General features: G+C 32.3%; 1 protein-coding gene across 1 annotated transcript; it reads right to left on the reverse strand.

The window, feature by feature from the left end:
* Positions 1-1,456: 1,456 nt before the first annotated feature.
* Positions 1,457-5,583, reverse strand: LOC144550957 (Protein phosphatase 2C family protein). Its single transcript, XM_078298710.1, has 5 exons — positions 5,515-5,583; positions 5,267-5,373; positions 5,092-5,175; positions 2,202-3,684; positions 1,457-1,881 (listed from the first exon to the last, which is right to left on the reverse strand). The coding sequence occupies exons 4-5, from the start codon at positions 3,574-3,576 to the stop codon at positions 1,754-1,756; spliced, it is 1,503 nt and encodes a 500-aa protein (XP_078154836.1). The 5' UTR covers positions 3,577-3,684; positions 5,092-5,175; positions 5,267-5,373; positions 5,515-5,583; the 3' UTR covers positions 1,457-1,753.
* Between the last annotated feature and the right edge of the window lie 16,414 nt (positions 5,584-21,997).

A 21,997-nucleotide genomic window follows, 5' to 3' on the forward strand; every position in this document is an offset into this window, starting at 1 on the left:
CACATATTAATATGGAGAACAAGATGAACGGTTCGGATCGACCGTTAGAATTTGAAAACTCAAATATAAAACTCTAATACAGTAACAAATCGTAATATGCATAATTCCAAAATAAATCTACGAAAGCCAAACCCCGAAAAACAAAATGTCACAGTTGAATATTCCTGTTCCCAGTTATCAGCTATGATCTTGATCTTATCAACATAGCATGTGAGGGGAAAGTGATTAGATACACGTCATCAAGTAGGCGGAGAACCCGAGACGATAATTAAATAGAAAGATAGGAGGATAAATAGTACCAAAAACCCACTTTAAAAAGACAAACAATTGTCCTAACTCCTAAGTGGATGATGTGTACTTTGACGCTAGAATTTAATAAAAAAAGGTCCAAAACCCATGAACTGACCTTCAACACATATTTTAACCCTACACCTACAGTCGAATTTTTTGTAGTTAGCAATATAATAAATCAAAATTAAAAAAATAACACTCAACCTTTCAGATTTGAGTTTTTACCACACACGCATACGAAAATTCGCATCCTCTGAGATATCTCATATTTTGTGTGATTTTTTGGAAAATCTCAACCGTTGCAATACGTTCTGCGCGAATCTCAAAGCTCAAATAATACTGGCTCCCTACGTCACCTCCAAATAGGCACTGGACACGTCGGTCACGCAAAATATGAGATATGTCGGAGGATACGCACTCCGCATATAGTATACCTAGTTTGCGCACCAAAATTTTTGATGCCTCATTATACATACCAAATTGATTTTTTTATTATTTGGTGCGTATCCACCAACTTTTTTTTATAATTCTAAATTGTTTGATATTTTTGACCTAAATTTTTTTTTTCTATTTTGCATATAATTTGTAGTACGAAACGTTAGTCGAATTGTGCGTAAAATTTGTAACAATTTGCGCACCAACTTAGTACAAAACACTGTTCAGATTGTGCGTATAATTTGTTGTAGTCATTTTTAAATCAAATTTAGTTCAAAATTTTATTTGTTAAATAAATGCGTTTTATTTTCTACAATTTCACCTTCAAATTTTATGTGTACATATATTTCTAAATACCACAGAACGAAATAGAATAGAACAAAAAAAAAAATTAGACCAAAAGTTTCAAACAATTTAGAACAAAACTAAAAAAAAAATATTTGATGCGCATACCAAGGGTGCCACCAAAAAATAAAAATAAAAATATATTAATTTCGTACGCATACCCAGTCTGCGCATCAAAAAATTTGGTACCCGAACTAAATATGCATGAGTGGTAAAAGTTCAAATTTGGAGTTTTGGGTGGTGGTGGTTTAATTTCAAATTTTCAAGGTGCTAATTAAAAAAATTTCGGCACCTACAGTCCATTATTATCTAATTGAAGTTATTATATGATCCAATTTGCTGCCAACTGGAGAATAAAAAAAAAAACATTCTGCTGCTTGCCTGCTTCGACCCTTTAAATAAAATCGGAAATACCAGCAATAATTCAGTTTCAAATTTTCACAATCCTGTACAAAATATTTTTATCAAAAATACAAGTACATTCACCCCATTTAATAATCAAAGCAATCCTTTCAAACAAGGGTACACACACTAGACAAGTCCCAGTATAAAGAAAAAGCATGCATGGTCCTCCAAACAGACCTTATTTATTATACATTATGACCACAACACAACATGCTAGTTGTATATTTCACATATAAATCCAAAGTATTTCCGACTGGAATGAGTACCAGAAAGGAACTCAAATTGAAGTGGATGCAGTCAAGGTACGCAACTTATTACCGAGGAGAATAACAATGACAGTAACGTCGTCATGATACTTCCTCTTCCTTCCAGCCGGTACATTCATTAAGTCTTCAACACTAAGATCTGCATGAAATTGAGAATAACATCTTATTAGGAACTCAATAAATAATAAACATACTGTGCATTTCATTGGCCACCTAGTGCACACCAGATTAAGATATAACGAGGATAAAACAAACTGTTTTTTGAACTATATGCCTATCAATTCTGGTGATAGACCTCACCTTTCTATAAAGCGACACATGTTTAATTTCATTAGAGTCATGTAAAAAGGAGATGGATTTCAGGGTTAATGAACCCTTATTTTAAAATCAAAAGCTGTTTCGGTTTAACAAGGAAACCCTGACCAGAGACCATCTTATGGGTTAAGCAAATGAAATTACCTGCATTTTGGGCTGCTCGAACCAATAGTTGCTCGATTAGGTACTTTGCAGGGTCGCCAAATGGGTTTTCCTGGAGGAACTGAGAAACGATACCGACAACCTCATCATTGCCAAAAAAATCAAAGAGGCCGTCACTGCCCAGAACAACAAACAAGTCATCTTCAGAAACTCTGTGGCTCAAGGTGTGTGGGTTGGTGTGCACATATGGCGGACTGCATAAATTCTTTACCCGCAGAATGCCCATGAGTGCATCATTGAATTTTCTCTTTTTCAGGTAGCCAACTCCAATAGCACGGGTAACTTTTAGCTTCCCTTTTATTTTGCCGTAGCTCACAACTTGAGGATCGTCAGAATGGTCGGCCTGAAGCTTTTCTAACTCCGAATCGTTGTCGACAGTATGTGTCTCGGTCAATTGAACCGCTTTCAATGTGTTGTTATCAACGGTAGCCAGTACTGCTCTACTGTCCCCTAAGTTCAGGACAAACAGATCTGACCCATGGAGAAGCGCAATGAGAACGCATGACCCGACCGACACCAAATCAGGTCTATCCTCCATTTCCTTCTCCACCCTGGACAGAAAATCATTCTCAGCTTGTTCTACCGCGCGCACAAGGCAATCCACCACCCCATTCTGGAAGCTTTCAGACCATATCAGTTCTATTCCCTGTTGTTCTGCGTCCGGAATTCTAATGGCCAGAGTTAGCTCACTTTGCACACTCTTGTGGTTTGACAAATACACATTCTGACATTGTTTAATATGCCCCTCCAAGTGGTAGAGGTAGTATCCTATGTTGTCATACAACGTACTGGCTAGGAAGTCAGCAGCATCTCGACCGTTGAATCCATCATAAATGCCACAGAATAGCAAGCCGTTTCTCTCGGAGCAGACTGCCTGGACACGGTCTTCCCCTGCTGCCCCACCGGCAGTCTGAACATCCATTGCATTGAGAAAACTTGATGATTCCAGCTTGGTTGGTGCACTGGATGATCTACAGGATTCGTTTGGACTTATTTCAAATAAACATCCATTGCTGGTGTGGCAACCGTTTGTCAGTCCGCTACTTCTCAAAGAAGAAGTAGAAAGGAGGTCGAGCTTTGATAAAGATGGAGAGGGAACGAGCTTTCTGAAGGAATTGGGGGAGTCCAAATCGGGTAAGATTTCACGGGCAATTACACCACCGCAAATATCGGTATTTGCCAGGGTGAAATTGGCACTGATAGCTGCACCAGACAAGCAAGAGAAGGATTTGCTTGTGTGGATTCTGGTAAATGAATTATCATCACTCTCTGAAGAGGCTTCAGAGGAGTCGCACTGGTACCCAAAACTCACATTTAGGTCACTGCTGCTCTTTTCTAGTTTCCCTGAGTTCCCCATTTCTCAACAACTAAAATCCAAGCTTAGTTTTTACTGATTACAGAAATTTGTTATATTGTATCACTATCAAGGACCGGTTTTATACTTGAAAGCAAAAGCAAACCAGGCCTGCAAAACATTGTAAATAAAAACATTCAAAAGATATTCCCCATCAACAAAGGTAACAGCAAGAATATGGCAATAAAGAAAATGTTTTGACTACAAGAATAAAAGAACAAATGTGTCAACGAGTAAATTGCGCTTGCTATCTGCAAAGCTAGGCTTTAGTTCAATCCTGGATCTGAATCACACTATTGACAACAAATAAAATGCTGATGGCTATTTTATATAAGATGACAAGAAAGATTTTCTGCATGTTGGGTATAAAAAGTGAATTATGCTTCAATGGGCTCCTTGAGCTACTGAATGTAAAAAGGGTGAAGTTGAAATTCAACATGATAATCGGTTATTTTTTTTACTCTATTGCAGCATCTAAAGAAAACGCGTCCCTTTGAGATCTGATACTTCCATTTTAACTAAAATGAATTAAAAGTCGGAAGTTTCCAAATTTCTCCCATTTGTACTAAAAAGAAACAAAAAGCTAGTAAAAAATTTATGTTTCCCTCCTCTTTCCCGCCCAGCTCTCTCTTCCATCAGCGACAAGGCTTTGTCAGACGAGGTTAATTGTAAATAATTTTAGTGTGCACCAAATAAAATTATGAACCAGAATTTTCAAGCCCATTGTACAAGAACATACAGAATTTAGTTCAAAATCCTTCTTACAAAATTAAATCCCAATTTTTTATCTTTCCAGATCAAATCCAGGCCATCAAATCTATTGTATTAATAGCATATGGCCATCCATCATCTTCTTACTTGCTCAGAACCCTCAACCTCCACCATCTCTCATCCATTAAATCCATTCTAAGTCCATCCCCATCCCCACAGTTATTTTTACATGAATTGTATAGGGAGGAGAAAGGAATGTTTTAGGAGCTGAATCAGGGAAGAGGGGACTTGGACTTCATTAAGGAAGGGGGACAGAAGCAGTGAAGAAGTCCCAATCTACAGAGAGGGTAGAAGGAAATGGAACTCTTTGCAACTGGAGCAATCAAGATGACGTTCAAACCAGATATGTTTCCAAATGAAGCAATACAATTTCTTAATTTTAGTTATGATTGATTACAAATTTTCATATCAGAGCTTTGGTAACCAGTCAACACTCAGCCCGGTAACCAGCTGATAAGGTAGGTAAGGCTCCAATTTCTTTTCGACCTTTTAAATCAAATTCTTCACAATATAGTCCTCATGGAAGCATTCTTCCTCAGAAGCACTTTTTATTTTAAAATTATTTATGTAGCTTCAAGCACACATTGATGCTCTATCAGAGCAATCCACTTTATATTGCTAAACTCATTACCAGTATGGAAAGAAAAGATTTTTACCAAAACAATCATAATATAAAATTGAAGTCCAATTTGGAACTCCAATTAAGTGTGAGATTGAGATCAGACAGACAAAAAGGAAATTTTGTACCTGAAATAAAACGGAAGAAGGTCTTCTCCATGGACACCATTCAAAAAGATTAAATCCGATGTTAACTTTACTTCTACTTCTCGCCTATAATCATCAAAACACATTTATTATTGATTAGATTTTGGTGTCAAGCATATTACTGGGTTTTTTTTTAAGAAAAGAGACAAAAATATACCGCCAAGTCCATGTATTTATCCAAGCAGTGCTTTTATCGGCATCGCCGTCTCTATTTTATCCAAAAATGGCACGAAATCAGAAGGCGAGGCGGCGCAGTGCTCCAAACTAAAAAGTAGGTTATCGACAAATAAAAGAGCAGTCAATTTGTGATACGATGAAAGAGAGAGGTTAAAAAGCTTAGTTTAAAAAATTAAGAGGAAAGAAAAGCCAATGGAAGCTGAGATGAGATTCCACGTAAGTTTATACTTTGATGCTTAGAAGAGGAAGATGCAGTGGATTTTAGAATGAGAGAGAAAGAGGAAGAAGAATAAACCAATAAATAGAGCTGGATGGACTGCTTCTGCCTTTTTGCTGTTCCCTCTCTGAGTCTCAACCATGCCTTTTGTTTATTCTTTTTTTTTTTCTAGGTTTTGTTTTTATTTTTCTTTTGTTTAGTTTGTTTTGTCATTAGCGACTTATGATTTAGATCTCCACCTACTGAGCACTCACAAGTCAGCATGATAGTAATTTTCAGGAGGGAGATGTGATGTGGCGAGTTGGGCAAGGAAAAAGAATAAGATATACATCATACATGCATCAGCAAGCCGCGGTCAAATCTTAGTATTTTTTTAGTTAGCCCCTTCCAAAATAAGCAATTTACGAGTGACCAACTTATTGGCAAAATTTTGGGACTGTTCAGCAAATGAATGAAATAGTGAAAAAGGGGAAAGCGAAGAGCCTCGTATTTCATACAATTTTACTAATGTTTGGCACGTTTAGAATAGTAGAATTGAGCTAATTCCAACACGTAGAAAAACTACTATTTTTCAATTTCACCTCTATCATGAAATAATGAGATATAATAGAAAGAAACTAAAGTGCAAAAGAGAAAAATTTGACTGCATATTTTCATCTCAATTTAATTTCACCACGTCAATACGACTACACCATCTCAATTTAATTTCAATTTTTTTTCGTTACTACACCACCTCATACGACTACACAAAAAATCACACAATAAATTTACCTCTGAATCTTTTAATTTCATGTAAGCTTATGAACTGCTTCAAGTAGATAAAGAAACCGAATCAATAATTCAGTCTGATTTCTTTAGAAATGTTTAAAAAACCGAATCATTGATTCAATGAAAAAAGTTATGCACGACGCAGAGCAATTCCTCCCCTTAGTCAAGGGCTATTTTGACACGATAAATAACTATTTTATCCATCTTTTCTGTTCTGTTGTGTGAACACCATGCTCTTGAGAGAATTCTTCAGGCATTGATTGACCCACTCAGTCTACCCATCTGTTTGTGGATGTCTTCCTGTTCCTGGTAATGGCCAACCTTTCTTCCAAGGTTTTGTCTTCTTCCTCTCTTTTTTCCGAAAAAAGAGTCTTGGCATTGATCTTAAGATAAGGGGCGTTTACACATGACTACATTAATTTTAATGCTTCCACAGTTTCAGTACGTGGAAGAATCTAGCTTCTTTCTCAGCGCACCTTCTTCACTTCCTCCAATTCTTATAACCATCTTTTATATAGGCCTTGCAAAGAGAGAACATTCCGAAGACACTACGGTATTTCACCTTGATGATAAATTATTCTAGAGTCTTAGTTTTTTCTATGGGATTGAATTTCCCTATACTCCATCTAATTTTCTATATTATTTTTAAATGTATTTTTTTTATAAATGAAAATTTCTGGTTGTGCGGTGTTCACTGAAATAAACTATTTTTTTATGAAATATGAAAGACAATTTTAAAATAGACTCACTTAATTAGCAACATATGGTTATTTTAAAATTAGCTACTTCCTTTTTTAGTTCCAAGATTTGCAACTTTTTTCGTTTTCTTTTGTCGTTGTGTTGAGTGTTGACAAGGATATATATAAAAAAAAAAAAAAAGACAATTCTCTCCGTATTGAATTTTGTTATTGAAATCATAATAAAGAAGTACTAAAAATATTGATAACAGAATTATTACAATTAATAATTAGGAGTTCGGCTACTCTGTCATCGGTGGCAATTCAGCCTAATTGGCCTCTAATATCTATTAAAATAGACTTCAAATGATAAATTTAAACATTCAAAACTTTCAATCGATATACTTCACGAGTAATGTATTTACATACAAAACTTATTAACTTTTGATAATGTTTAATGAGATGAGCTACGGTGAGTTGCGAAGTAAAGCGACTATTTTACTTCACATAATATCTTAATTTTCAAAGTTCAAATAGCCTATTCGAACCTTTCAACATGTTCTTCCTAATAAAATATGCTTGGAAACTAAATTTTACATTTTTTGAAATTTTTTTACTATTTATTAAACCACTTTGAAAATCTGAAAATCCGGATGAACAGTAAAAATTTCTGGACCACCGGATCAGCGATTTTGAAAGTAGCTTAATAAATAGTAAAAAATTTCCAAAAAATGTAAAATTTGGTCTCCAAGTACATTTCAATATGGAGATCATGTTAAGCGGTTCGGATCAACGTTTTGAACTTTAAAATCACAAAATATAAGTGTGAAGTAAAATAATCACTTTACTTCGCAACTCACTATAGTCCATCTCATGTTTAATTTCAATTAAGTCAAGCGGTCAAAAACGATGAAAAATTAATGTTTTAAGATTAACTTTTTTTTACCGGTTGACTTCATACTAAATGAATTTGAAATTTATAAATTTTGCATATAAACACATTATTACTCGTGAAGTATATCAGGTTTGAACGGTTTGATTCGTTGTTTGATGATAGATTTTGAAGCCAATAACACTTAAGCTGAAATGTCTAATATACTATAACTAGACTCTAATAATAATATAATTTGTAGTAATAACACATAAATACTTAAATAGTCATTACGCACCACCACCAACAACATGGTGGCGGTCTTAAACATGATGACTGCATTAATTTAATCATTAATAAAACTTTGATAGACATGTTAAGTTGTACGCGTATATAAATCGTCACATTTGATTGTCTTCTTTGAATCCGTCTAATATGCGGACATTTTTATTAAAACCCTAAAAAAAAAAAATTACAAAAGGACCCCCGGATTCAGATTTTTTTTTTCAAAACTGCCCCAATCCCGTGCAAATACACCCAGGAGGTTTGCCTAGAAGCAACCACAAGGAAATATGGTTAGATTGCATCAATGGTGTCAACTTTTTTTTTAGAGAATAATTGGAGAGCGAGAGAGAGAATAATTGAATTATTTGATTATTGTCAATATATACCATTTGCTTGAATAAACAAACGCATACAATAAATAGTAAATACATTTTAAAATAATTATATGGATAATTCTTGAATAATCTCTCAAGTTTTTGACTAAAAAAAATACCGATCGTTCTACGTCTACCGTTAAACTAAAACTTAAATTGAATTTTTGAGACACTAAAAAAAGTTTTTTTGAAATTATGATGCTTCGAATTCCCGAGGATAGTTTTCCAGGATGATATTCGGATCCGTCTCGTCCTCCCCCCTTTTCGAAAAGTGGTCATACGTGCAAATCTAACTTTCCTAGCTAAAGTTATGACTGTTTAAATTTTTTTCAAAAGCTGAACTTTGAAAATTTATAACTAATTGTAGAAAATTCCAAATAAATTGAAATTTGTGTCAATTATGTGTATTTTTGAATGCTCTATATGTTGGTGTAATCACTTTTGTATTTTGGTCCTGTATCAGTCCAGACTTGCTGATTTATCAGAAGAGGTCAAATTTGATGTTTTTAGTGCATCGTGCTATACCAGTGGCCTTTGATTAGTGATTTACTGCTGAGTTTGGACACCATACCAGAGGTCAGTCTAGGGTGCTTTGTGTATGGATAGAGATCTAATTTGAGGTTTGAACATATTTTAGTAGCTCTAAACTACTGTTTTAGTACCAGAAATAAAGAGAAGAAGATCAAAGCTCCAAGACATCATTTAATCAAATTTTTTGAAATATCAACAAGCTGTCAGAGCTTGAAAATTTTTGAATCAAGCCCAAGTCCTTAATTAGTGTTAATTTTAGACTTGTGATATCCAACTGACAAATCAAATCAAAGTTATAAAAAAGTTACGACATCACTCATAAATATATCAAATGTCTTATTTTTTGGCATACACCCTAAACAAAAAAAACTAAAATTATTTAAATGAAAATATTAAGATCTCTAAAAAAAATTTAAAAATAAAAATAAATAGAGGACTGCTCAGCAAAGGGGCGGTCAAGTCCCTAGTGGACTGCTCCAGGCAGTCTGCTAGGAATGTGGACCGCCTATAGGACGGGCGGTTGGAGCAGTTTTGAAAAAAAATTGAATCCGGAGGCACTTTTGTAAAAAAAAAAAAAATAGGGTTTTAATAAAAAAATGTCCGTCTAATATGTTGATGTATCAATATATATTCAATGGGGACCAATAAACAAAATGGTAATGTCCCAATCAAAATTTCTAACGATAAAGATTAAGCTTTATCCAACCATAACTGTGTTAGATGACTCATATTAAATTTAGTATATTTTTAAAGGATATGGAATGGAACTTGAAAAAAAAATGTTTCTTACACTATAAAAGCTCTCCAGTTTTGTGTCATCCATTAGGAGAATTTTGAACTTGCTTTTAGAAAAAATAAATAAAAAATAATGTAGGCTTGGACCGCATAATTACATAGAATAATTATATTCATTTCACACTTCTATTCCCCCTCTATTCCCGCATCTACAAAAAAAGAAAGTTGTACTATAATTTTTATAATTATATGGTCTCTCCATTTTTTCAATCCCCACATTTGTCCTGCATCAATCTTCATAGGTATAAATATTTAGAAAATACAAAATTAATACTTGCAAAATAAGATATTAATATTTGCATGCATAACTTCATATAACCACTCCCTTTTTTTAGTCCCTCATTGGTTCCCACATCAACCTTTCTCTAATGTGGTGGGGACCCCACACCCCACATCAACTTCTCCAATTGTCCATTTGTCAACATTTCTCTAATACTTGATATTAATACTTTCAGATTTCAACCAATGTCATATGTAAAAAATACTTGCAAGTATAGATATAAATACTTACACGATGAGGTATAAATACTTGCACGACGAGGTATAAATACTTGCACAACGAGGTATAAATACTTGTGTGACGACGAGTCCGAAAGTACGTTATAATAGATCTCATTTAAAAGATAAAATTGCGTAGAAGATGTTCGTGGTTTTAGATTCCCAAAATTTCTCATAAATTGTCAGAAATGTGGACGAGATTGAACGAAGAAAAACAACCCACCTCTAAAAACGTGTATGATTCCCCCATGTAGTTTGAATAGTCCACCCCGTATAGTTGGAGAGACAATTATTTATGTAAAAAATATTCACCTTATAAGTATAAATATTTTCATTTATATGTATGAATACTTCTGTGCATAAGTATTAATATTTTAGAAAAAAAAGTCAATACTGGAATTTTTGTGGTCCCCCAACAATTATGATAGTTATGGTGCGGGGATAAATGCGGGGACAATTATCATGATCCAATTGCATAAAATTGTACTTTTCTAATCGTATGCGGCTGCAAGTAGGGGTATTCAAACAATTCGGTTTTTAGTTGAACTTGAATTTTCAGTTTAAATGGATCGGTTCGGTTGAAATTTTGAACAATTTTGGTTTAAATGGATGGGTTCGGTTTGTACTTTTCAAAACTGGCTAAACCGAACTGGCCAATTTATATTGGTTCAACTCTAATTTTATTGGTGTAATCATGATATCATTAAATCAAACTGAACTTCATTTGTTGTATATGACAATGTATTATTTTCATTAATAATAGTACCAATAGATTTACTTCGGTTTGAATTGAACAAACCAAAGTTTACTTTGGTTTATTCAGTTCGATTCTAAATCGATTGATTGGTTTAATCAATTCGATTCTATTTAAAAACAAAAAAAAATTGATTTAATCATTTTATTTTAGTTTGAACCGAACCGACCGTTTAAACACCCTTAGCTGCAAGTAGAGAAAACGACACATACGGTCACCCACAATTGTAAATACATTTGACCAAAGTTTTAAGCACAATTATGTGAATTTATTTAGATCCATCATACCGGAGAAGAAGAGAGACTGCAAGTTACGAAGAAGAGAACTAAGAAGATATTTTATTACTCGATCCACATACAAATTTCTAACTTTTAGATGAATGCGTTGGAAATTCGGATAGATTATAGATATAACAATTCAATTCAATTTAGTAATTGTTCATATTTAAAAATTAAATTCAAGATAGAATTTATTACTAAATGCATAACGATAAGTTTTCGTCTAGTTGTATGAGTAGTAGTCTTCTCTTCTTTTCGTGTCAGATGTGTACACAATAACAATTGCAGCCACGTCTTTACTAGTATTTACATGAACATGTTGACAAACAATTACGAATCGGAGTGCTAACACCAACTGAAATTCCTTTTTTTTTTCTTTTTCTCTTTCATTCTCTCTCTCGGTTTATGAAGTTGTGCTAACAAAGTGGATAATCTAAATACAAAATACTATGGGTTGCATAGAGGGCTACGGTGCTACGGCTCAATATTCGAGTTTTCAAAATTCTAACGGTCAATCCGAACCGTACATCTTGTTCTCCATATTAATATGTGTTTGGAGACCAAATTTTACATTTTTTTAGAAAAAAATTTACTATTTTTTTAGATAGGTAGAAAATCAGTTGATCTAAAAAACTCTACACCATTCAGATATTTGATTTTCTACCTATCTAAAAAAACGTAAAAGTTGGTCTCTAAATACATATTAATATGGAGAACAAGATGAACGGTTCAGATCGACCGTAAAAATTTTGAAAACTCGAATATTTAGCTATAGCACCGTAGTCCTCTATACAACCCATAGCACCGTAGCCTTATCCAAATACTATTGCATATATATATATATATATATATAGATATAGATAATATGCACTAGTTCATAGCACCGTAGCCTTATCCAAATACTATTGCATATATAATTATATATAGATAATATGCACTAGTTCATAGCACCGTAGCCTTATCCAGATACTATTGCATATATAATTATATATAGATAATAGGCACTAGTTCATTTGAACTTGTCCAATAGCACCAATCGGTCGCACCAATTCAGTTGAGTCTCTTCAGAAAACAGATCCTCTTTGACCTATTAACAATGCAGTCCAATAAAATTTAATCCATAATTTAAGTATTAAATTCAGCTAAAACAATTTGAGTTATTGTAGTACAACTCCAACAGAATGAAAGTGCAAAATGGAATTATGTGGTGAGATATTAAAATCCCTCGTAAAATCAAAATATCTATGTGATTATTATCTAAAAACAAAACTCCTATTAAAGAAAATCTGACAGAGATTGAATAGTTAGAAGACACAATGCCGACATTTTTATTAATATCGAACTTTAAATATAAATATCCACTTTTGTTTAAATTTTTAGATTTTTTTAAAAAATATTCAAATCAGATTTGATTTTTTTTAAAAAGAAAAAGAAAAAATTTCCAAACTGCTAAATAATCTTGTGGAAATATATATTTTTTAGGACCAATGAGATAAATTCAAAGTTTTAGATATATATTATTTTATTTTATGGTTATTTTTTTATCAAAGATCTCTGAAAGTTTAATCGTTGATAGCCCTAAATTAATTTTTATTACAAAGAAGTTCAAATACATATGTTTTATTTTATTTTGTGGTTATTTTTCACAGAAGACTCTAGAAATTTAATCGCTGATAGCCTTAAATTATTTTTTATTACAAAGAAGTCCAATTTGGTTAGATATATTTTATTTTATTTTGTGGTTATTTTTCACCGAAGACCCTGGAAGTTTAATCATTGATAGCCCTAAATCATGCTAATTATGCTAAATTGTGCTAATTATGTTAAATGACGCTCATTATACTAAAATACATTGAATTACACTAAAATACGTTAACTACGTAAAATTACGCTTAACTACGCTAAATTGCGCTAATTATATTAAATAACGTTGAATTATGCTAAAATACGCTAACTACACTAAATTACGCTAATTATACTAAAATACGCTAACTACACTAAATTATGCTAATTATGCTAACTACGCTTTAATTACGCTAAATTACGCTAAAGATGCTAAATTATGCTAATTACTCTAAATTACGCTAAACTAAACAAGTGTGTTATTTATTTTATTTTCTTGGTGGACTTCTTTGTAATAAAAATTAATTTAGGGCTATCGGCGATTAAACTTCCAGGGTCTTCGGTGAAAAATAACCACAAAATAAAATAAAATAAATGTAATTGGACTTCTTTGTAATAAAAAATAATTTACAGCTATCAGCGGTTAAACTTTCAAGGCCTTAAGTGAAAAATAACCATAAAATAAAATAATATATATCTAAAACTTTAAATTTATCTTATTTGGTCCTAAAAAAAAATTCCAATCCACAAGATTATTTAGCAGATTAGAATATTATTTAAAAAAAAAATCAAACCACAAAATAATCTTGCAGTTTGAAATTTTTATTTCAATTTGCAAAATAATATTACGGTTTGGATATTTAAAAAAAAAATCCAAACACTTAAATAAAAGTGGATATTAATAAAACTGTCGGCACACAATGCATGTTGCATAGTAATGCCAACATCAGTGTTTCACCAGAAAACACTTATTTCTATTATGTCCTTTTGTGCAACAAATGTGATTTTGAATGGGAGCATGTCAGAATTTTTATCAACCGTGAGTTTCTTTGAAGACATACTTGATACTTGTATATGTTTTGTCATTGGCCAATTATTAAAAACAAACTTTTCTTTAGTTCTCTTTGTTAGAGTGTTTGGGAATTGGGAAATAAATTTTTTTTTTCGAACAATTTTTTTTTTATAGGAAAAATAGAGGTCTAGTTCGTATTTGATTGATAATTGCGGTTACAAAAATTTTGTAGTTGCAAAATGAAAGAGAAACACGAGTTGCTCAAAACATTTAAGCTAAAGTAAGACGAAGAAGATAAGGATAAAGAAAAGAGGAAGAAGATAAAAGCAACGTGCAAGTTTCTAAAAATGCCAAAAAAGAAAAGATAAAAGATTTATTCGTTGGCTTGTCAATCTTCTCCCGCTTGTTGGGTGGCGCCTTGTAGAAGTTGCGCCACTTTTTTTTTTTTATCACTACCCGTAGGCTTACACACACACCCACACTCACTCCCTAATTCCCTGCACTAGCAGGGATCGAACCTATGCCCTTCTGAATGAAGGGCTATACCACTTCCAACTGTGCTAACACAGCGGTGGTAAGTTGCGCCATTTCCTCTATCAATTCTTGGGTTGTTTTGTTTGAGTCTCTGAAATTCGTGCACACCTTTCTCTCCGGATGACAAACATTGCCACTAGAAGAGTTCCTCTTGCTTTCTTGTTGTTGTTAATTTCGAGTATGGCTTCAATGGGTTGTATCCTCATTTGCGGTGTTATGTCCATCTCTCTATACATCTTTACAGCTAATGTGCACTGTCCCATCATGTCTAACAATTTTTTTTAGCACTACACAATTGTTTTTATGCAGTACTAGATCTGGGAAATGAATCAGATGTTATATTTTGGAAATAACAGGAATCTATTATTCTGATCTCAACCATTCAAATTTTTTCATACACAAATCTCAGTGAAGTAAGTTTTTCAGGCATGAATCTTAACTAAAATTAACGATTGAGATCGGAATAAAAGATTCTGGTTATTCCCGACAAATAACAACATATTTATTCCCCTCAAACTGACCTACTGAACATTCTTGGAGTATTTGCTACCGAGATTGAGATGCTAGTACAATTCAATGAATAAGGTCAATTGATAATCTTGAAGATGAAGAGAGAGACAGAAGGTGGTACCACAATTCGGAATCATGACTCGTAATTTGGGGTGTACCGCAACTCATACCAGCACTGATGGAGATGGGGTGTGAAAAAAAAATCACGACTCGTAATTTGTTCGGAATTAATTTGGTTTTAACTCATTAACAATTCGAGTTGAGACTGACTCGAATTTATTGATTCGGTTGTCTCATGAGTTGAATATAAGTTACACCCAACTCACTTCGAAATCAACTCGGTTGACTCATTAACTTGATAACTATATAATGTTTTGTTAGACTTTGTACTATTTAGTAAAGTTTGTATTATTTAATTATGTATTTGTCACTGTTTTATTATGTAAAGTTTTAAATTGTGTACTATTTTGATAAATTATGTACTATTTATTTTGTTAGACTTTGTTTTGGTAATTTTTAATTTGATAAACTATGTATTGTTTTACAAGTCACGAGTGGACTCGAGTTGACTCAAGTTGGAGTTTTTGACTCGAAACTAAATTAGCAACTCAGACTCAACTCGGTTCATGAACAACCTTAGATGGAGATATGATCATAGACTCATAGTTGCAGTTGATGTTTTGCTGATGTCATAAAGATGACTTATTTACTTATAAATGGTAAAATAGATATTTTATAAATTTAAAATGAATTTTAATTGAAGAGATAATTAATTGAATAAGTTTGTGATTTTTTGAAATTTAAAAGGGTAAATATGATATTATAAATTTTAGATCGAAAAATAAGTAATTTCAACCTTTTTAAGGAATATACTTGAAATTCTCCTAAAATAGATATTTCAAAATAGTCTCCTTATCTTTCCCTTTCTCTTATCCAATTGTTTACACAAGAAAAGTCAATTGAGAAAGAGAAAAACTCCATCTGTTATTTCTGTTAAAATATACAAGCTATCTGAAAATCTGACCAAGTAATAAAGCAAGAATAGAATAAAGGTACTCAATGAAACAAGGAATAAAGCAAGAATAGAACAGAGGTACTCAATGAACACACAGGAAGAGTATCTGAAAATCTGACCAAGTAATTTTTCTTAGGCAGTTTTCTTTTTTTAGAGGCAAACTGAAACTACTGGCCAACTTGGTAATTTTGAATGGCCACGGCTTCCAGAAAAAGTCAAACACCTAGCCTATAAGCTCAGACAAGAACTCTTAACTAGTTCAATGTATGCAACCAATCACAATCAAAGGAAAAGGATAGAAAAAACAATGATAAACAGTCAGGTTTATCTCTAATTGCGTCATCGAATACTTAATTAATTATATAATTGCTTAATATGGCATCCCCAGCCCCTGACAATGCAGCAGTTGACTAATAATCCCAGCTAGTAGTCCATGTCTCCGATTTAGCAAGATTTGGACAGAATCAATAAAATAAGATATATATTTACCCTATAAATGGTAATGCTAATCTCATAAATTGGTTAATTATATCAATAAAATGGTAAAACCAGTGGAATGCTGATTCCATCAATCAGTTGATTGTATTGACAAAATGTACAATCCGGGGGCGGATCCAATGTAGTTTGTCTTTCCTGAATTTTGAAGTTTTATACAAATTTATAAGTTTGGTTTGATTTTGTCCCCTTCTGGAATTTTATTTGCCCTCCTCGGAATTTTTGGAGTTAAAATTATTATAATTACTTGAATTCTAATAGGTAATTAGGATTAGAAGTCAGAGTATTAAAAATTATAAGTCAAAGCACTAAAAATTAGAAACTAGAGCATTGTTTTTTTTATCAAATACCCGATTAGATAATAGGTTTGAACTCAATTAACTATTTAAATCCGAATCGTTATTTTTTTGTCCCTCCTTAACAAAAATTCTGAATCCGTCCCTGGTACAATCAGCTGATTATAAATTTATAATCCACCCTCTGATGTCAAATACAAGAACTTTAAAATATTTTCTTGGAATATAACTGAAGAATTATATAATTTTAAGAGCTTTTTTGGGGTCAATTAAATCATGCTCTGGTGCTGTCCTCTAGAGTTCTTTATCAAGACTAATTTTATCTTCTCTCATCTCTGTCAACTAGCTATATCTTTATTTTTAAAAAAATTACAAATTTAAATATATGCGGTCCCCATTTTGTTAAAACAAATTATATATTACTGTTACTTTATAATTAATGCCAGTCTAGCTACTGCCAATCTACCTATACAAAAATTCCACTAATGCTCACTCTCTCACATAAATACATAATACATTATACCTGCCTGGTACAAACTCAATATTCAGCAAAACAAAAGAAATTCATTCAGTCTAATTCACAAGATTCGTGAATTATTTGCGAATAATTTGTTTTTTTTGGTGATGACGAACCGAATGCCAAATTATTCGGTTGTCTGAACTTTGAAAGAATTATTCCCGAATAATTCACAAATTTTTCCTATAACATTTTTTTTTGCTTCCTTGTAAGATTAAGATCTCTGGTCCGAATAATTCCGAATCATTCCCGAATTATATCCAAATTATTCCTGAATCACGAACTTTTTATCCCGCCGAACCAAATCCGAACCCGAACTATTCATTTGTCACTGTGATTAAGAATAGTACCAGATCTCATTGTCTGATGCGCACTAACTGGTATTTTTTTTAATTATGAAGTAGCACAGACATGCATCAATTCATGTACCGGTACCAATGAAAAAAAATCCTCAAATTCTGGTAAAATCTCATGTTAAGCATATATCATTGGTTCTACCTATATTATACGCTGTGCCAGTTCTCATATTAATATTAGTCTTGCCTAAATTAATTTTAGTTGCGAAACCATCAAACCCAGCATTATAATTAGATAATTAGATCCGAACTAACGACAAATTATATTTAAAATCATTGTTAGCTGTCACACCAAATATTCACTGATCCAAACAAATAACAGCTATTTTATAATATGTTTATTTATTTTATTTTGGAGGATGGCTCCGTCACCACTTACCAGCATCTCCAAAGTAATTATTTGCTATGTTTACTATTTTGGAGATAGTGGAGGAAATCCATAGATGTAATGGAAACCCTACATTTGGTCTTATAGATCTTGATTAGATACATATCAATCAATCAATCAATCAATTTCAAGCATTTGTGAAGTTTCTTATGTAAAATTTTGAAAGATTTGGACTGTGTACCACAGGGCGTAGCCAAAAATTGATTTAGAGGTAGACAAAAATTCAGTGTAAATTAAAATTAAAGACTAAATTGTGCAAAAATAAGACGTCAAGTTAAATTCTGAAGTAGACAAAAATTGAACTCTGAGGTAGGCAAAAGCCCACATAAATATGGGTGTAGGCTTAATTTTCAAAATCCAGATGTCCGCAACTGCTTATTTTTGCCCTTACAATAAGGGGCGAATTCAGAATTTCTGTTAGGATAGAGCACTAATCGGGTTCAAATCTATTAATTTATCGACTACACAATTGCAACTCAGTCCCTATAACTATGTTTATTAAAAAATCTATTATAAACATAAAATCGATTGATACAGTATTGAATTGGCACAGTTCAAAGTGAGACTGTTCTAGCAAATTAGCAAATTGAAGTCAAAGTTTAAATAAAAATTTAAAGAAAATATATGTATTGAATAATAAAGGTCCAAAAAGTTCGGCTGACCCATTTTCTTAGAATTATAATGATAGATTTCACTGTCAGACCTTTCTTGTTCTCTTCTTCTCCTTCGTTCTATTTACGAAATAGAGCATTGCAGATCCGAAAAAGATAAAATACACAAAATCGACCAAAGCTTGGAAGGAATTGGTTCAAGAATCAGACTAGCTCAGGTCAAGGGCAGGCACACTAAACAATTAGTATTGGATCGAAAAGACAAATTAAAATCTAGGAGTACGCACTTGCCTATCCCAATCATAGTCATAGGATTCGCGAATTATACCCGAATAATTCGTTTTTTTAGTGATGCCGAACCGAACGCCGAATTATTCGGTTGACCAAACTTTGACCAAATTAAACCCGAATAATTAGCGAATTTTTTTCAGAACATTTTTTTTATTTTTTTTTCTCTCTTGCAGAACTGAGATCTCAAGTCCAGATAATTCCAAATTATACCCAAATTATTTCCGAATTACGAATTTTTGACATCGCCGAATTAAACCCGAATAATTCATTTGTCACTATGATTCCAATTACTTCTTGGATCCGCCATTGCCCACAATGTGGCAAAGCATCAAGTGCTCCACAACGCCTTACATTAAAGAAAAAGAAGGAGAGATAAAAGTGGAGCCTCATCACACCTGATTCGTAATGTAGAGGATGTGAACTCTCTCGGGTCTCTCATCCCTTCCCTTCCAATCCCTTTCTGACGCACAGTTGTTTGTGGAGCATGGTCCTAAGAGCATCTACATCTCTAAAATTTAACAGGATTTCTAAATAATTATTAACTACTTTTTAGAAATTATGATCTCTAAAGTTTCTAACTCTTACATCTCTTAAACTCATTTTAGAGTTTCTATTAAGCCACGTCAGCAACAAATTAAAAAGAAGAAACAATTTGAGCCAATCATTTGACCAACATAGAGTTTATAAACAGTTTATTAATAAGAAACTTTCCTGCATAGTTTCTAAATAAAAAACTCTCCCACATCTCTGGAACTGGATTAGAAACTGCAACGTCAGATTAGAAACTTTAATAGTTTCAGGGATGCATATGCTCTAATAATACAATCATCGAAATTTATTCTCGATTTAATTTTGCTTTCTTTCTTTTTTTTCTAGTAGGCTACAATTTTTTTTTTTTTAGATTCTTGGTAATGACTACCAAGAAGTATAGAAAAACAACTTCCTGCACTTACAACAAGCATGCACTAGACTACTTCACCTACAGTTATACATTATTATTACATAACTCAAATTCTTATTCCTATCCTATTCCATCTCTGCACTAGGCTACTATTCATACAGACAATTTATGTTGGTGCATACAGACTTCACTAAATAAATAAGTGGCAAGTGGCCAAGCGGATGTTTTTTATAATGTAGCAAGTTCTAATTAAATTTTGTTCATTAAAGATAAAGGATAATTATCAAGAACTAATTGCAATTATCTTAGTTTATATTATCATGATGATGACCAACAATTGTAAAGATTTTACTTTGGCAAGTGGGAAATGTAAGCATTTGTAATAATAAAAAAAAAAGTGCAACGTCAATAGTGCACCAAATAAGTTGCACTCAAATCAGTTGTGATAACACCATTTTTGCTTTCTTTTATCTTTGTATATATGATCTTTCAAGTCCGGAAAGGACGTTTTTAGTAATTTTGTTTCATAGGCTCCAAATAAGGAAAGGAAGGCATGGACGCAGGGTGCTGATATTAACACAACTATTTTTTTATTAACACAAGTCCAAATTTTTTATGTACATAGATAACTTTGTTTCTCTTTTATTGTTAGTATAACTTGTCTTATTTGATTATGCAATCAACACTTTTTTTAATTTGAATGTTTATGATTTATTTTATATCCAAAATCAAAATATTTCTCTCTAGATGCATTTCTTTCCTAAAGAATGAAAGTTAATAATTAAAATTTAAAACTCATAATTAACGAGCTGAAAAATCAATTTACCCATCAACAAAAAAGAAAACTTATACTTAAATTAACATATAATAAATTGTAGATTTTATTAATTGAAATGATCAGATATAAAGATAAAATGATATAAGATTTAGTTAAATTATATAATTTACAATTAACAAAAAAAATACTGTCAACATCTATAGAATAAGGAAAAAAAAATCTAAGTGGCAGTTATAAAATTTTCAATCAATTGAGTAACATAATTAAAAGTAGGAAGCAATTACATCTATAGAAAAAGAAAATCTAAGTAGCAATTGAGACATATTATTTCAGAATTTGATTGGGGAACATGCCAATTCTTTTTTTCTTCTTTTCATTGTATAGTATACAATCAAAAGATACATAAATGAAGGATAACAAATTTAGAAATTGATATTTAAGAAACTTGTTAATTTAAAAAGAAATGACTGCTTGATTGAGAAATAAATTGAGAGATAAAGTTGTCTATTTATTAAAGCTTGTTGTGTTAATAGTAATTTTTGTGGTGTGAATATCAGCACCAATGGACGCATGGTACTAAAACACTGTAAATGGATAATTTGTTAATTTAAAGGGTAGTTACTTAACATAAATGCTTCAAGTTTTGAATTTGAAAAGGTATTTTATAGTGTAGTGGTTTGCATAAGTAATTTTTCTGTGTGGAAAATCGATGGTTCAAAATTCAAATGAGAATTCATGATAAATATTAAAATAATTGAATGGTTTTATCTCAAACCTTAAAACCGGCTACTATTACCTTGACAAGGCACTAAGACTTGCATTTTCTGATATAACTATCATTATCCTTTATTTAGTATATATATATATATATATATATATATATATATATATTGAGTACGGCTAACGCGCTTCCTCTAGCATATGGGCCGAAATGCTTCCGGTGGAAAGTTAAAATTTCAAAATCCAAAAAGTCGATCTGAACCGTTCATCTTCTTCTCCATATTAATATCTGCTTGGAGACCAAATTTTACATTTTTATGAAATTTTTTACTATTTATTAAGCCATTTTGAAAATCACTGATCCAATGGTGGTTTACCAAACAGTAAAAATCAGAAGCTACCGTTGGATCAGCGATTTTCAAAATGGCTTAATAAATAGTAAAAAATTTCAGAAAAATGTAAAATTTGGTCTCCAAGCAGATATTAATATGGAGAAGAAGATGAACGGTTCAGATCGACATTTTGAATTTTGAAATTTCAACTTTCCACCGGAAGTATTTCGGCCCATATGCTAGAGGAAGCGCGTTAGCCGTACTCTATATATATTTATATATTT

Source organism: Carex rostrata, chromosome 3 (assembly GCF_964058835.1).
Source record: "Carex rostrata chromosome 3, lpCarRost1.2, whole genome shotgun sequence".
NCBI classification, from domain to species: Eukaryota; Viridiplantae; Streptophyta; class Magnoliopsida; order Poales; family Cyperaceae; genus Carex; species Carex rostrata.